Below are 18,705 nucleotides of genomic sequence, written 5' to 3' on the forward strand. Positions count from 1 at the left end.
TCAAGAAGTTGCAGAATAACTACCTGCAACAGTATCTGTTTGAATACTAAGCTGTAAATGTAGATATGGAATATTCTTAATAAATCTTTTCCGGGTGGACCTCACGTTGGATTAGTTCTTTGAAATAGTTAAAAGGGAAGTTAATAATTTGCACGATTTATATTCATTAAACATTATTAAATTACAATCAACGCACGCAATCATATTTGATGATATTTATTTTGCGTACACTCTGTATTTTCCTCAGTAATATAATACCTTAAAGAAACATAAGGTGAGCGTTCTAATAGTTAAACACCTAATAAGAAAATAATTAACTTAAAATTTGTCAATAACTACAACCTAATAGTTGATCTAACTTTAGGAAATGCCAAAAAAAAAGAAAGAAAAGACAAAAGACTTCCAACAATTAATATGACTAACTAATTGTTATATATAATAACAAATAAATTAATCGTCCAAAATGTTATTGTACTAAATCAAATGTTTTATAAATACAATATTATTTTGAAAATTATTGAATCAACTGTTTTATTTTTACAACTAATGTAGTAAGTGATGAATAATTTACAATGCCGTAAGACATAATAGCTGTGTGAAATTTGCTGTTCTAATTAACTAGAAGTAAAAAATATGAGTAATCAGTTTTGTCTGTTTAACAACAATTTGCGATCATAGTATGCTACTAATGTCAAGGTTGAAGATGTGTTTCAACATTACGCGAACAGTTCAAAGAATATGTTAAGTAATATGGTTTCTTGGTATAACTTCAACTGAAAAAAATATATACTACTGTGGTCAAAAGATAGTAACACGTAAAAATGGCGATATGGTTCATTATCAATTACTTTCTCTGGGTCAAAATATCAATAAAAAATGCTATTTAGTTCCTGGAGGTTTTAACAAAAACTTAAAACCCGCCATTTCACAGACTTAAGAAGATTAGAACCAAATCGAGAGCTTTAAAGGCATTTCTAGAAATGATATTCATCTGTCAACAATAAATGTATACTGTATTCAAGGGTATTACTTTAAAATGAACGAAATAAATCCGTCACGGTTAATTTAAAAATTCTTATTATATTTAGAGCATAACATTATATTGTAAATATATTACAAACATAACTAGTATTTTAATCAATCTTAAAATTCAAATATGTCGAAAAAAAAGGTAAAAAAATTCAGAAAAGGAATGATTCAGTATCGATAAAGAGTTCCTTAATGTTTTTTGAATGATGTTATTTCCCATTTACCATCAATTAGGTAGCACAGAAAACCCTTGTAGATAATATTGTCTCCGCATTATTAGACGTGCACTTTCATGCTTCGAAGTGGCTTGAAAAATACGAGAAGATATACTCGTCCAACATAAAGAGACATTCTTGAGACAGGTCTTTTCTGTTTTTTTTTAACGGATGCATCGCTGATCAATATATAAAAATTAAGACATTTTTTAAAATTCAGAGCCAGTTAGTAGACATTTAGATATAAAATAAATATTATCAATGTTTTTTACTATAATGTTAATTAAATTTTGATGTTTTGTAAAATGCACTAACTAAAAATACTTCTTAAAAAATAATTATATATAGAAAAATTATAACTAATACACAAATATATAAATAGGTTAAAAGATATATTTTTTAATATAATAACAACCAAAACACAATTTAATCAACATAAATATTTTAAATTCAAACAATTTCATTCAATTGATTCACATATTTCAGTTTCATTTTATCGGAATTTAATAAGCTTATGGACCTTTGAGAAAATATGTAGCGTTGAAGTTTAATAATCTTTTAATACAATGAAAATATATGAATTCGAACTATCCCATCATGAGAACTCCTGACTTAATGTCAGAATAATTATAAGTGTATCACAAAACGAATCATTAATCGCCAATTGAATGCGAAGTATTAATGTAAACAACAGTTATGGTTTTAACATTTCTCTACATAAAATAAATTTTCAACATTCGTTACTTTGTATTTTAATTTGAAAAAATGTGCTGGCGAATCGCACAAAACTGGATATTGGATGTAAAAAAATGTATGTGACTAGAAATGTAATTTCGAACATTGCAGGTTTAATTGCTTGTCAGGAATAAAATGGATTAGTTGATCCACGATGATTTTAAGTGTAAAAAGTCATGGGATAGCCTCTGGTTACTGACTTTATTTGAACAAATTGAACTATACTAATGCAAAAAAGCGTGACAAAGCTCGACCACACGTTCAAAGAGTTGTGAAGAATTCACTGTTGCACATCAAATAGAAAGTTCTGCCATAATTAGCATATTTAAGAGACATAACAGGTCAGTTGAAAAATCCCCGGTCTGTTAAATGTGTTAAATGAGCGCCGAAGGCGGTGAACACAATGAACGCCCAAAAGAGGTTGTTGAAAATGATTTTCAATGACCGTAGATTGAAAGTGAATGAAACAGCAGACACTCTAAAAATATCAACTGAACGTGTACATCATATCGTTCACGAATATTTGGGTATGAGAAAGTTCTGTACAAAGTGGGTGCCGCGCGAGCTCACTTTTGACTAAAAACAACGACGAGTTGATGATTCTTAGCAGTGTTTAAGCGTGGGAAAACGCAACAGTCGGCTGACAAGGTTATGGTGTCTGTATTTTGGGACACTAATAGAATAATTTTCATTGACTACCTTGAAAAAGAAAGGACCATCAACAGCGACTATTACATCGCGTTATTGAACGCGTTACCCTTTGAAGGACAAAATTGCCAGAGAACGGCCGCATTTGAAGAAAAAGAAAGTGTTGCTTCACTAAGTGCACCTTGTCACAATTCAGTGAAAACGATGACAAAAATCCATGAATTCGGCTTCGAATTGCTTCCTCATCCACCGTATTCTCCAGATCTGGCCCTCATCAATTATTTCCTGTTCTCAGATCTCAAAAGAATGCTCGCTGGGAAGAAATTTTCGTCGAATGAAGAGGTGATCGCCGAAACTGAGGCCTATTTGGAAGTAAAAGTCAAATCGTACTACAAAAATAGTATCGAAAAGTTGGAGGGTCGCTATAATCAGTGTATCACCCTTGAAGGGAATTATATTGAATTAAAAAAAACTAATTTTGCCAAAAAAATGTGTTTTACTATGGTAGGCCGGGGACTTTTCAATTAACCTTAGCGCCTTCTGATTACCACTCTTTCAGATCTATATATTATGGCTTGGCTAATACGTAGTTTCGAAATGCTGAAGAAGTACGACAATGTTTCTCATGAAAAAAGTTCATTATCAGAAAGAGGTATTAAGCTTTTATAATTATTAACCAATATACAGATAATATTCGAATTCTAGATGTATTATTCTCATTGTTTTTTTATGTAAGCAAAACTAAGATCACTATTTAAAAACAAAAACTATATTTTTATTAATAGAAATATAAATATATATATATAAATATATATATATATATATATATATATATATATATATATATATATATATATATATATATATATATATATATAAATGGCATTATTGGCGGCAAATTAAACAGTCATGTAGAGAGCTACTTATCAGTATAGTTTCGCACGGTATCATATTAAGATATTCAATATAAAAACTGCTCACGGGTGAAAATAGTGCATCAGCATCTCCTCAATGTGCATTATGAGGCAAAATGAAAATATTCCGAGAAAAGAACTCTTTGATGACCAGCGTTCTTAAATAACGTATTCTCGATGTATTATATATTCCTGTATTAATATATACGTTAGTTGAAATTACGTTTTATTATTTTTATGTTAAATAAATTATACCCTTTTTAAAAATGCTTGGGCATTACATGAACATAAATTATTTATTGCATAGAACAATAAAACAAGATAGTAAAAATCGAGTTTGCTGTTTTAACAACGGAAATTATGAGTACAATTATTCTGGCGTAACATTGTTATGTTATAGTAAAACATTACATTAGCAGAATAATTAATATATAACAATCCTAGAGACCACATCTGCTTGATGCGCTAAAAAAACTGAGCATATCCTTGAAAAGATTTATCATACAACTTACTTATTGGTGTTAGTTTGCCAGATTACTATAGTAAAAAAACTTGACAAGATTTGACATGAGATAATTATTCACAATCTTTAGAAAATGTTACCAAAGCAATGTTTTGAATTCTTAAACTCATATATTTTAACCAAGGCAGTGATGAACAAGGCAGTCACAAAAGGCAATGTACTGGAACTGGGATAAACTGACTTTGTACATATGAAATACCATAAGAAAATGTTAGCATGGCTATATTGTGATACTTGCGGAACAGTGAACAGTTGCAGGTACAATATATATAAATGGGTCAAGGCAAGAAGAATAAAAGCCATTAAGAGTAAATCAGGAAATCTCAATTATCCATATATAATAACTGCTATACTAAACCATTTTAAAACATATATGAACCATCGAATTCGAAGAATGGAGATTTTCTCATTTCTTATAAACATACTTATAATTAGTGCTAATTAATACCAGAACAAAGTTTATTCTTGTGGAGAATATATGGATCAAACTAATCATAATTAGTAATAATGTATAGAATTAACAAAAACTCTCTATCAAGATAATCAAGACTTCTATACATGTTTTTAGATTTTTTTTTAATATTAGTCATCACAATTATTATGTTAGCATTTCATCAATAATCTTATTAACAGAAATGTTCATGAGTAATTAAACAGTTTTATAATAAATAATCAGGCAGCGATATTTCCTTTTGAGGACCAAACAAGTCTCGATTAAATGTTTTCTGATTATCAATAATGTACACACCCTTTTTTAGTTATATTCTGTTGATTCTGGAAAAGCTAAAAATAGTTTAATGGATTTTAGTGAATATTTAATACTTAATAATAAATATACTGTTGAAATAAAGTCATTTCAGTGTTCCCTTTCCTTAAATAAAAGTATAAACAAAATAAAACACTTGGCGATACCGTCCATGTGTAGATTTATTAATCAATATGATTCACAAATCATTCGTTTTTTATTTTCTTATATATATCGAAATAATAATCATTTGTCAAAAGTTCGGCACAATAAAATTTTGAACTTTAACAAAAGAACCTCAGATCTGCCATCGATAAAATCGCAGTTGGCCCATACGATGTAATATATAGTTTTATTATTGCACTTTCTGACTCATTACCGTCCGACCACTGTTTATTGTATTTGACCGTTGCTATGTCTGCAATTTATTAAATGCATATCAGCAGTGAAATCGTTATCGACATAAATAATCTAGTTTAATTTTATTTTAGTTAGATAGATGTACATGTGTTGATTATATAATGTATATAAGATTATTGTTTTGTTGATTTGTAAATTAGAGTTTTATTACTATAGGTAGTGCTGCAACTATACCATGCTTCATTGCTGGATATTACTATAGCGATAGAAACAGAATAGAGAAAACATCATAATAAGAGTATTGGAGAGTATAAAATTTTCTGAAATGGTAATTTCATTTACTCATTTTCACTTACTGAACTTATAGAATAGAATAGATTATTAGACAAATTGATCAATTTTGACGAAGATATTCGAATTCGAATAGTCGAAAAATATGGAAAATTTATTTTTCATATTAAAACCTTTATTCACGAACACTAACTTTTGAATAAAAAATTGGTAATTTACACAATCTAAACGAATATATGCTAATTAAAATTAAATAACTGTAAAAGTCATAGTAAGGTAAAATTTTAATTCTAACTCGTCAATTTTCAAAGGTGTATAGTTATCAGTAAAGTTCAAAGCATAAAGAGAACATTACCCCATTTTGCTGATAACCACAGGCCCGCATATATTATTTTAAATGCAGGCGGAAAGGCTTCTGGTACATGTTAAACATCGTGTTTAGTAGACCATAAGAAGAGCCTCAACTATCCACGAAGTAACTACCATTTATATAAGCAATTTAGTTTTTCGCATAAATTGGTTGGTATTAACAAAATTAAAAGCAATTACACGTTAAGCAGCAAGAATCAAGGCATTTTTATCTCCTTCTCGTTAAGCTATTTTTTAACCAATAAAATATATTTTTTAAGTAACGGTTTTCATTCTAACAATAAATATTTTCGAAATGGACAAATGAATTTTTAATGAGTTCTTTCACAAATAAGTTTCAACAATAAGTTTAAAACCGGAACTGTTCAAGTGATTTATGAGTTTATTAATTTGTTCACAATAGAGTAAGTAAATGAATAATAATAATATTGTAAATAAATTGTCATTCTCAAACATCATCAATGATTTAATTTAATAATACATTAATCATAATAAATGCAAAAAACTATACCATGTTTGTTTTATTTAAGAATATATATGGTTGGCGAAAATAATTTCGTTTTTTTCCAAGGCTTTAAACCATAATAATTTTTGTCACATTTTGCGTTTTTAGTTCTAAAATGGGAAAAATACCACGCAACATTGTGTGATGATTATGAAGAGTGATTCAGTGAACGCCAATGTCTACTTGTCGTGCTTTAATATCTACTTTTATATGTTTAATGAAATTATTTTAGAATTCTATTTTAAAGATGAAGCTAGCGCTGGACGAACAATCGTTGAAATCGAACAAATAGGGAACTAGAACAACATAGTCCATCTCGCGACTTCACTATGGCACTAAACATTGAACATAAAACAGGTTTGAACCGTAGGAACCAGAAATTGACTTCATCGTTTCAACACTATCATCTTCTCTATCAAAAGAATGGTCGATCATATCTATTTTAATGGTAATATTTGAGAGCAATTAGCGGAAAACTTTTAATCCATTCACGATTAAATAGTACGTGTAAGTGTTGTACTCACATAATTGTTGTTTACATAATATAGAAATAATTCCTTTTCAAGTTGATAAGTTTTCATATTTTTACAGATAAAACCTACCGGGAAGCTCTGCTAAGTTTTATTGCAGTTAGAGTTAAGTTTTTTATAAATATCTAGCTAAAGTTGTGTAAATCTTCCAGCATATTCCAGCTTTGTTCGAGTTTTAAAAAAATCCATTTGCCTCACGTCCAATATTATTCAATAAACTATTCATAAACTAATTTAGTACTTTCAAAAATAAATTGAATTGCTGTGGGTTGCTATTAATCAGTTTTTTGAGTTTTTTTAGTCCCAGAAAAATAAAGATTTAATAAATATTTGGTTAGAAACTCCTCCAGTCATCGAAAACAGTCGCTTTATGAAAAAATATTGTCACTTATTAATGTTGAAGAACCATCAAAACGTTTAAAAGATGAAATAATGAATTATAGTTATGGTTTTGGGTTAAGAATGGCCACTAAATATGAAAAAGTATTTCTCGCAGGTGACATCAAACCTTAATTATTACACACTTAAGACAATTTTTTAAACTTGTTAATGGAAAAATATGTATAGTATATTCAAAGCTTTTTTGTATATAAGTCATCAAGATGTCTAATGTATTGCCTGTACCTGCGCAATTTGTAAATTCGTCTTAGAGTCAGACAATATTTTCTTTCTCATTTTATTCTACTTAAAAAGAGACACAATTATGTCTGATTAGTTCGAACATATAAACGAATGAGACTGTGGAAGTTATTCGGTTGTCAGACGTATTCAAAATTCTTGGAAGCAATAATGATAAGAGCTTATAACACTAACCTATAAACCATTGTGGCTGTATAATTAACAGTAGTTTTTAGATGTCTATAATATTAAAATAAATTATACTTGATAACATTTTTGTTCAATTATTTTATTGAGAATAGAATTTTGTTTTATATCAAAGCCAAACGGAATTAAATCTCAGAGTTGATGCGGCAACATTGCGACGTTTTGACGCCACAAATTTAGTCGACGTATGTACAAAATAACTTTGAATATACTATAGTTATTTATTTTTTCTTGCAAAGTGTAAATAGAGATATTTTTGAACTTCTTTAAAAGAAACGAAACAGCAAGAAAATAGTTTGTGATGGGTTGTGGCTCTCCGGCTGCTGCGCCTTCAAGCGAATATTAGACAAACAGCAAATAATTTCTAAGTTTTTCTTTTGGCCGATTTACATATATTAATTTTTTTATGGATAATTTAGAACTAATTGTTGAGATATGCCCGCTTCATATCATTACCCATTATATTTTAATATATTGTTAGACCATGCATTAAATTATTGAAAACCGTTTTAAGAATTAAAATTGGTGCTTATATTTTAAAAATATCGAATTTTGTCCTTCTACTATTTATTCCGACCTCTGTAAAACTCTTTTATTCTTATACAATTAAGTGTCGTGGAAAGAGTCCTGTTAAGATCACTTGATTCGACTTTCCAAATTAAGTCAATAGTAAGGGAATTATGAGTTTACGAGAATAGTGACATTGATCAGTGTTTGAAAATTACGCTAGTTAATTTTATATACGCGAAAGGAACCGAAATCCTGCTAGAGATTGTGAATTTCTATAGTGGCAAGAGTAAAATTATATAATTAAATACATCGTATAAAGATTACATTACATATAAAGGTTACATGTAATGTTTTTTATTCAATGTTAAAATAAAACCTTCGAATAATCACGTAACGTTATTAAAGTTTAGGCAAAATCCCTTATCTGTGTTTTACGAACATTCTTTATTTTATGTGAACGTTATTAAAGCTTAATGCATTCACGAAATGTATCATCGATGTTCCTCATTATGGAAAAAAATCACGTACGTAACTACATAACGTACACCTATTGTTCTAGTAAAATATTAAACATACCAGTAAAAGTAACGCTACAAAATATATAACGGGAAGTGTTCTTATCGCAGACTATTTTCCTGTCTTTTCAAAGGTTGTTAAAATTTGTCTTTTTTTTTCAATGTGAATTATTCATTAAAAAAAAAGGTGTTTAATTTCCATAATATTGTGGAAGATAACAATATTTAAATTGATTTAAGTCAAAGGTATTTGATCTCTATCATTATATCTAATAATCAGATAACGATTAAATAATTTTAAACATATTGTTAAAATTTCATGCATAAATATTTAAATTATTAGTGATCATTCACCATTTTGACAATATTTTAGTTTATTTCGCTGGTTGAGAAATAAATGAAATTTTACTGTACTATTATTACATTTACTCACTTAGATATGGTATTGGCGACTCCTGTTTCCAATCCCCCCGTGTAACTGATGTGACCAGTCGTTAGCGGCGTTAACTGCGCATTACCAGCTTCAATGATGGTAGGATGTTGTTCTTCCGTTCCTGTTGGGGCTATTCTAAGATTTGTAAAAGAGGGTGCTATATTCGGAGAACCAGGGCTGGGGGTGTCACTTTGGTGAGGGGAATCTCCATTAGACGTGGCACCTGCTGGTCCCAAATGTAAAAAGGTACTTGAAGCAATGTCCATCGGCACCTTCAAAATGAGAATCAAAATAATAACATTCACGAAATTAACACTGATGGGTTTGACGTCACTCTTAATTCTATTCATGTTATACTGTAATATAAAAATTGTAAGATTCTAAGAATGAACCTTAATACAAGCCTTTCAAAATAATCCATAAATATCATGCATTTATGGCGACAATTTCTCCACTTAGAAATCTCTTTTCAATTCGTTTTTATCATCCTCAATCGATATCAAATGATGTCGTATCGTGATATAAAATCTATGTATCAATTAAAGTCAGTTAAAGACGAATAAATAAACCTTTTCAATAAATTCGACAACCCCCTTACCTATAAGTTTACCATATTTTCTAAGTAATTATTTCTTGGCTATATTACAATTTAGAAGATAAACAAATTGTATTCGGTAGAATCAATAAATGAACAGTACGTTATGACGCAGAACAATAACGCTAAGTAATAGTTAATTGATATGTAATTAGTTAAGAAATTAATATTAACAGAAAATCAAACATTCTTATCATTGCTAGTTTATTATTTACATCTAATGTTAGATATGCGTAACACAGTTTCATTTATAAAATATATAATTTATTACTATTGTGTATAGAATAAATACATCAGTATTTCTTTATTTTTGTATTCTTTAAATTACATCTTACATTAGATTTGCTTTATATAATCTTTATTTATAAAATTAACTTGTTACTATTGTTCTGTTATACTTGTAACAGCAAGACGACAGTGGGATAAATACGTCAATATGTATTAAATAAATTAAATTTAAAGTAGAGTACTTAAGCTAAACTTAAGATCAAACATTTATACAATATACAATTCATGTGGTTTGCTTCACTTCAATCTTCCAGTAGCTGTATTGTTTAAATGTTGCTGTGATTTAATAACCTTATTTCATGTTTGTAAAAGAAATCTTGGATAACTTCCCGAATTCATTTGATTTAATTGGTAAATAATTAGAAAAACTTTGTTTTGGCATCTTTGGATTACTACTTATTTTATTGTTTTAGTGCTACCCCCTAAGTCCAGATAGGGGGACAAATTGATGTATCAGTGTCTTTGATTTTAGTGGGATCTTCCGACTAACCAATACAGTTCTTTGATTTTGGGTCTTTTTGATGTATCAATGCGAGTGAAAAACAAAATGCATTCTTTATATAATTTTGCGAAAAGATTCAATCATGTACAATTCTATTAACAAATAAAAAATTCAACAATCAATATTCAATTCCTAGTTAACCTCTTATATCCGGAATCATTACTTATTTAAAGCAGTTCATTTGGTAGTTGCTTAAGTATTAGTTACCATTGCAAGTTACCAATGTAGATATTATCTCTAACCATCTAAAATGATTATTATTTGTCAGGATTTTACATTCTTGGATGTAAAAACATCCTCATCCGAAGTGGCTTCGAATCTACAGCGTCTTGTTGGTGAGAAAAGCTAATTAAAATACGCCAACATTGTCAGCAAATGGACAACGATTATGATAAATTTATTCAAAAAATTATTAATTTTAGTGGCGCTGTTTAGTATGAGTTCCTTCCTTTAACCAAACTCTCATCGTGGTTGCTTGAAACTATTCATCTCAGAAGGTAATTATGGACTAATTTGTTCAGACTTTTGCAAGCAGTATTGATTATTAGCGATTTTTTCATATATATTATATAATGCACGTCATTTTGACCGACAACAATCAGATTTTTAACTTGAGAGCTGAAGAAGGGTTTAAGGTCATTATAATTCAATAATAATTTTGATATTCGTCCATACCGGGGATTACTTTAAAGAGGCCAAAATAAAAAACCCGTTTTAGTTTTCAATAGTCTTAATATTTTTTGATCACAATATAAAATTATTTGCATATCCAAAATGGATGCAAAATGAGTTAAAGAAAATCTAAATAATACTTTTATAGGAGGCAATTTAAACATTGCCCACATAAATATCTTTATCATCATGGCTTCGTCGACGACGAATGGCCGAATCAAAAGGCGCGCCACATGCACTGACCAGTTAACGGTAGAGGAGCTTCTTCATTATTCTCTTTCAAACTCACCTCGTCCAATCTAAACAATGTGCCGTTTTCCGCCCGTATCAGCGTGTGGTAAGTATCGTTCTCCGTCGTGGAATATGGGGAGAATTCGTGAGGCGTGGCAGACCGTGAATGTGGCGATAACTCCGCCCCCTCATGCTGGGAGGCGGGACTGTACTGTGAGGCAGGCTGTTGCTCATCGTTATATTGTAAGACTGCAAAACAAAAAGCGTGTATTACTGGTTGCCTATAATAAACGTTTCCACGTAATAATGCCGTGAAAAATATTAACATATATAGAACTTAAAATATAATTATCGCGCCAATGTATAATTAATCGTTTATTTTTCTGATATCATAAACCGTAAACAAAAAACAACGTTTCGATCATATAGGAGAAGATATTCTAACGTTAACTTATTTCATAAGGTGAAATATTTCAAATATTCCGACTAACGCCAATAAATCATTTCTATAGTTCATCAAGTTCAAATTTAGTTTATATATCTTTATCTAGGCACTGTTGCGTTAACGAAACGTTTTTATAAATTACGTATATACAATTTTAAAGGTCATCTTTAACATAGCTATTGTGGGACAACATATTATTTATATAAAATTATGTTAAATATTAATGTTTTTTTTTTTTAATTAAAATATTATTTCTTGTTCACGTGACATACGGATATATTTGTGTAACAAACTATCTACGTACTGCGTGTATTAAATAACGTGTTGTTATTGTCTAATTCTTATCTAGAAATGGTAATACCACAGTAAGCAGCGTGGGAAAGCCGTTCATTTTTAAAGTTGTTATACAGGGCGTTTTATAATTAATAATAAATTACTTAACCTATGTTGTTAGAACTTAAAGTTATCTAATATTTTATCTAGAGTTTCATTATCGTTATAAATATTATTATTATATTATTATATCGTTATATATAATAATAATAATATTTTGGTAATTAAATTCTCATTCAAACAATATGTGTAGTTTTTTAAATTTAGTTTTAAAATACCCTATAATTTTAATTTTTTAATTAAATATTTTATATGACGTATTTATGACTGGTTTGGTAGTTTTAGCTAGAATCTAGCTCTAATCTAGGATAAAATATAAGTATATACTGTAAAGTTTTAAGAAGGTAAATTGATTTTGAAGTATTATTTTTAAAAATTGTCTACATTATTATTTTTCAAAGTATTATTCATACTTTTTTTCTTCCAAGAGGTTTTTGAATTCACTGTCTGATTAACTGATGTAGCATGATACCTAACTAGACGATATGAAATTGATCAAAACAACTAGTAACAGGAAGTTCAAACTAGCAAGAATGTGATAATAGTAAGGGATAATAATTAGTGAATATGGCGAGTCTTCAACAGAATCTTGTTATTTATTTATTTTCACGGAAATTCCTACTATTATTTTTGGTTTTCCGTTGTATTTGTCAGGTGATTATAACAAAAAAATGAATATTTGGTGATAAATAACTATCACCATGAACAGTTGATTATAACTAATAACACTTTTCTTTGAATTAACTAGAAAAATTCTACAATTTAAGAAGTCTAGAAGAAGAAGAAGTCTAGATCCATAACAAAACCAGCGAAAGGACTTATTTGTGATTCCCTCAAAATCGAATATAATAACAAATATATTAGGATTATTATTTTTAGGTAAAGCTCTCAATAAATTAACTAATATGAACACAAAATTCTATAAACTTTTTCTAGAAACATTCTACAAACTATATAACAAATTTCTGTAACATAATAAATTCTATAATACATTTCTATAAGCTATAAATAATTTGTCTTTGTAAAATATTCAATTTAATTTATTATATAAAAGAAATTGACAATGGATAAAATCTTTTATAAATAGATAGTTATAAATCGTTATAAATTCGAATTATTTGTATTTTTAAATATATAATATTAATCTTTTATTATTATTTTTTATCTATATTATTATTAATTTTATAAAAATAACTTAATTTAAACTAACTAAACTTAAGTTATTCCTCCAAAGCGTCGATATTATGATAGAAATTAACATTTCAATTTATTTATTTTTTCACAAAGCTCGTTATTCAGTTGTTTTTCTAAAGCGACATAAATCAGTCACAACGATTGGTCTCGAAAAGCTTTCGGTAGCGCTGGATTGACCTTTAGGGTCAGTTGGCTTTTCCCATGTGGATATTTCTACGGCCGATTGCCTTACAAGTGTTTTAACCCTATTGGGAATATAAACAGAAGCAAATCCTTTACGCCAGATGAAAAAAAAAATAATCAATTTATAATGCGGTTGGTTTTTTTAACTGGTTTTAGTTCCAGACTATTTTTGAATATATTAATATGATATGTCTTTAAGCTATATATTAGTTTCGAAAGTTGAAAAAAAGTCGTGTTATTTTTCAATTCGGGGTATAATATTCAGACAGATGAATATAATTTCTTAATTTAAACTACTACAAAAAAAATACAAAATATGAACATCTTAATAACATCTAAATATTAAAAAATGCAGAATTTACGATAATTTTGGCGATAAGAGTTACAGTATGACAGTGTTACAGTACACACAAAAAATATAAATATCGATTTGCACTACATTTTGGCGTGTCAAATTAGTTGTGATCAAATAAAATCAAATCAATATAATTAGTTCAATTGCTAGAAAATTGTATTTTGTAGAAATTCTAAATGACCAATAAATTTATTTCAAAAACTTGATTTTGAAAAAGACATGATAGTAGGCAAAGTAAATCTCTGCCAAATAGAGATTTTGCAGCATATGACGGTTTCCTTTACTCTCTAGAGTCAACACTAAAGTATTAATTGCAATAGATGTCGTAAACATTATTTAAGTTTTAAAAGAGCTTCACGTGTTTTCTTGCTTAACACTTTTCGGTTGATCAAGGCCTTTTTAGTAAATGTATGAAAAATATTTGGCCTCTTTCCGCATATCAAATCTGATAAGAAACATTTTTAAAGGCTAACTCTGCTCATGTCATATATTCTTGACTAGCTGACTTCAAGCTTTAGAAAAATGATCTAGGCATGTAGTATTGGATATAATATTATAAAAATTGACTTTACGAAATCAATATATTAAATTATAAATGCTAGCATTACAGAGAAATAAATTTTTAGTTATATATAAAGAACATATAGCTAATGCATTTGTAAACATAACCACTGAGTATGATATATCATAGGACCACATATAGATATGTTAAATACAGCCATATTAGCCAAATACCAAATTAAATACTGATTATATGGATATCTGTAAATGCGGTAAAATGTTATAATAAAACTAAAAAAGCTAATAGTAAAAATATACAATTAAAATACTTTCAATTATTTGAGGAATCTTTAAAAGGACTTGCGGTCAAACGTTATCATGTAGTCACAAAGCATCTTTTTGGGTTTGCAATAAAAAGTGTTTTAGTAGTTATTTCGTGAGTAGCATTTTAATGTATGTACAGTAGACTTATGAACTAATATTTTAATCGAGTGATCTCCATCATCAGTTTAGCAGTATACATTTTTATTGATAAATTAAACTTTCTTTCAGGCATTGGCATATTTTTTGTTTTTTTTAAATTGAATTTTAGAAGCCAAAAAATTGTTTGTACACCCTATAAAATGTCCATATGCAACATACCAATAACACTTTACCAAATAGCCATTAACTCTTTTTGGAATTTAATTTTAGTCTTTTTCCATACCTTATTAGAGTTTAGGATCATGTTAATAAATACATTTTAGTCACGTATAACAATTCTATCAACTAAATTCAATGAAAATGTATTTCAGATCAACCTCGTATAAATACTGCATCACATTTTAGAATATAATTTTAATATTTCATTACAAAAACATTCAACTGGTATTACGAATTATAGAACAGTAATGATCTAATGAATTCTATATAATACTTAAAAAGTTAAATAAAATGGTTTTAACCAATAAAAATAATTACTTAAAAGTTTGCTGTAGTAATTTTAATTATCAGTGTTTGAAAGTCAGTAATTTGCTTTACTAAATATTTAGTTTTGTATAAAACATTCTTTAAATAAAGGATTTGACATTAGGGGTCACCTCAGAATCCATCCGGTCTTACACAACCTGGTTATTGGCAACACTAGGCAACAATATTTTTGTTTTTCTTAATACCAATCCATAAATAAAATAGGGCCATCCATGGTATTAGTTGAGAGGCACGACACAAACAGTGCTAATACCTATTTTAAAAGATTGAATTACCTTTTGAAGTTAAAAATATTGGCATTAAAGTGCAAAAATATATTAAAATAAAAAAGTTACATCACGTTTATAAAAATATGTTATTTTTATCTAATAAATATTTATATGTAGAATAACATCCTGTTAGCTTGGCAGTCGCAGTGGTTAAGGCGACAGGACGGCTTTCCTACTAAGATAGTTGCTAGTTCGAATCCTGCCGGTCTTAAATGCTCTTTATATTTGTGAATGTAATTGTAAATGTCACACTAAGCCAGGTAAAACCGGATTTCTTTTTTTATATATATTTTAAAGTCTCCTTTTACCAACAATGGGTTTATCTGGACTGGGCCTAAAGTTTAAGGTGACTTACCGAGTGGCGAGTGACCAACTTTAGAAATCATCCCAGAAGACATCCGGTCTTACCCAGCCTGGTTACTGGCGTGACTGGGATCATTTTCCTTGTCGTATTTTACACTCTTGCCTAGAATATTCACACATTTTAAACAATCACAAACATAAATTTACGACCATGCCCCAGCAGGATTCGAACCCGCGGCTATCGCTACAGTAGGACGACCGTCCCATCGCCTTTACCACTGCGCCACCAAGCCGGCTGGATTTCTTATGAGATGGTTTTTAAGTTGGTGTAAATAAACTAGAGTTCGTAAAAAAGAGACTAAAATATATATATATATATATATATATAAACATCTATTATATTTTATTTCTGTTTATGATTATATTTTTATTTTTAATTAACAATTATAGTAGTTAATAGGTCATTATATAATGTTATATTGATTTAAGAAACAAAGACGATTAATATCAAGTTAAAAAAATACATAAATTTGTGAGATAGAATTCACGTTATTATTAATGCAAAAATATATTACCAGAAAAATATATAGATGAAGAAAAATGTACCTGAACTTATCAACTTATACATAAACATATTGACATAGATGAGTGTAAATTGACGAGGTTTAGTTACCGAAATCTCACTAAATAAAAATTAAAGAAATTTATTTTAGATAAAGTGTCCATATATTGCGTCGGAACATTTCTGTCTGTCTCATGCCATTCAACTTTGTTTGAGGACATGTCAGTGGGGCGTTAAACCTATCGATAAAAATGAAACTTTGACGTGCGTGTAAATAACAAAATAACTGATAAAGGACAAGTAATTGTATATTTGTTGTGATCGCTATCTGATAAATGCGCAAACACAAACCCATTTTATCCCGCTTTGCAGCCAACAGACTTCCTGGTATGCACCGATAAGGAACTCTGGACAAGAGTGTATTTTTTTAAATAGCACGTGGGTCCAGTTGTCTGTCGAGATTGTCTTTTTTGTGGTCATTTGTAAAATAAATATTTACTCTAATCATGGTTTTAAATAATCATTGTTCATTCCCTATAAATACGTTGTGATAAATTAAAACGTGAGCGATAGAAAATATATTTAGGTATCTGCATATATTCGGATTATTTTTTTACTTTAGAAGCGCAATTATTGAGAAAAATTGGTACGATATATGTTAATACAAATATTTTCATTCAATTTCTACAACTTTTTCGCATGCTTCTCGCAACATGGAGATACCATGTTGAAAGAAATATGTTGGCTTGGCAGCAATCCATTCATTATGACACGTCAATTTAAACTAGTTGTAATCAAAAGGCGCTATGTCTGGTCAGTACGCAGAGAACGGCAAGACGATGATATTGTGTTCGTTATTCGTTATTGCTGATCATTTTTTCAATAATACATCGTCCAAACTGTTCAATTCATTCGTAGTAGATCCACTTTTCATCCTCAATCATAATACACCACATAAATATTTTGTTTTTTCACACATAAAGGTCAGGAAGGTGTCGATACATCAACTTCTAACCTGTCTTAAATTTCTCTGGGGGTTTGAGATAAGTTTTAAATCAATAAATCATTTAATCTTCATTGGTTTAGAACTTATTTGTATGTTATTCTTTTTTTATTGATACCACAATCGACAAGAAGTTTCAAGTTCAGAAGCATATTTGTCCAAATCAAACACTATTTTGACGATTGATTGATGGTCCATCATTGACGCCTGTATGCATTGAATAACTCAATAATACTAAAGGGAAAACTGTTATGTTTTATGGGAAAAAAAATATTATCTAACTATTAGGTTAGTTTGATTAACAATTGTTTACATTGTGAATTCCAATGTTTACCAATATATACTTCTGATTAAAATACACGCAAACATCAACATGCAGTACATTTATAGCTAATTGAATTTTGATCAAGGACGTTAAAAGCTTTCTTAGTTCTGTTAGAAAACTCGTGTTAGAAAATTAATCACATTAAATTAAAACAATTAGAATGATTAAACTGAATACTTTAAGGCCTAACATACAACAGATTTGGCTGTTTTTATTCTCAGTGAAACAAGTGTATATTTATATAATTACGCAAATACTGTTAGAATTTAAACTTTATAGGTGTATAGCGAGGGTTTGCCAACATGCAGTACTTCTGGCATAAATTATCATATTCTATTGTAAACAATATCAGATACTTGATAATACGTGTTAGAAATTAAAATCATATTTAAGAGACAATGCATAAATATAAGAGAATTTACCTAAATATTATTAAAATCCTACAGTCAACGGTCTATTACTACAAAATAGGATATTACATAAATCATTTACTTTATATTGAAGGACATAATAAGATGATGTAATTGAAGAATCCAAGTTAAACCACAAACACTTATTATATAAAATATATGTTATCGACATCTAAGATTTAAATTATGATGAGATAAATACGAAAATGATTAACACATAATATTATTTAGTGAAAATTATTTAATTAATTGTTACCAATATATCAAAAATAAAGAGTTGTATAAATGACCTGTAATTTGACAAAGAACGTAAAAAGAGATGTAAATAATAAAAGTGTTAAAAAATAATACAAGAAAT

The 18,705-nt window shown here is 28.7% G+C and overlaps 1 protein-coding gene across 5 annotated transcripts in view; it reads right to left on the reverse strand.

Moving 5' to 3' along the window:
• The window catches only part of LOC143192919 (uncharacterized), a 67,800-nt gene that overhangs the window by 19,118 nt on the left and 29,977 nt on the right, over positions 1-18,705 (reverse strand). For all 5 annotated transcript variants that reach the window (XM_076398751.1, XM_076398750.1, XM_076398754.1 and 2 more), the window contains exons 2-3: positions 11,494-11,684; positions 9,148-9,419 (exon numbers count right to left, since the gene is read on the reverse strand). In XM_076398751.1, the coding sequence (XP_076254866.1) occupies positions 9,148-9,419; positions 11,494-11,684 (463 nt within the window). The remainder of the gene's footprint in view (positions 1-9,147; positions 9,420-11,493; positions 11,685-18,705) is intronic.

The sequence above is a fragment of the Rhynchophorus ferrugineus genome, unplaced genomic scaffold (genome assembly GCF_030347505.1).
Source record: "Rhynchophorus ferrugineus isolate W39M unplaced genomic scaffold, kcgeb_rfMv2 rfM3, whole genome shotgun sequence".
Taxonomy (NCBI): domain Eukaryota; kingdom Metazoa; phylum Arthropoda; class Insecta; order Coleoptera; family Curculionidae; genus Rhynchophorus; species Rhynchophorus ferrugineus.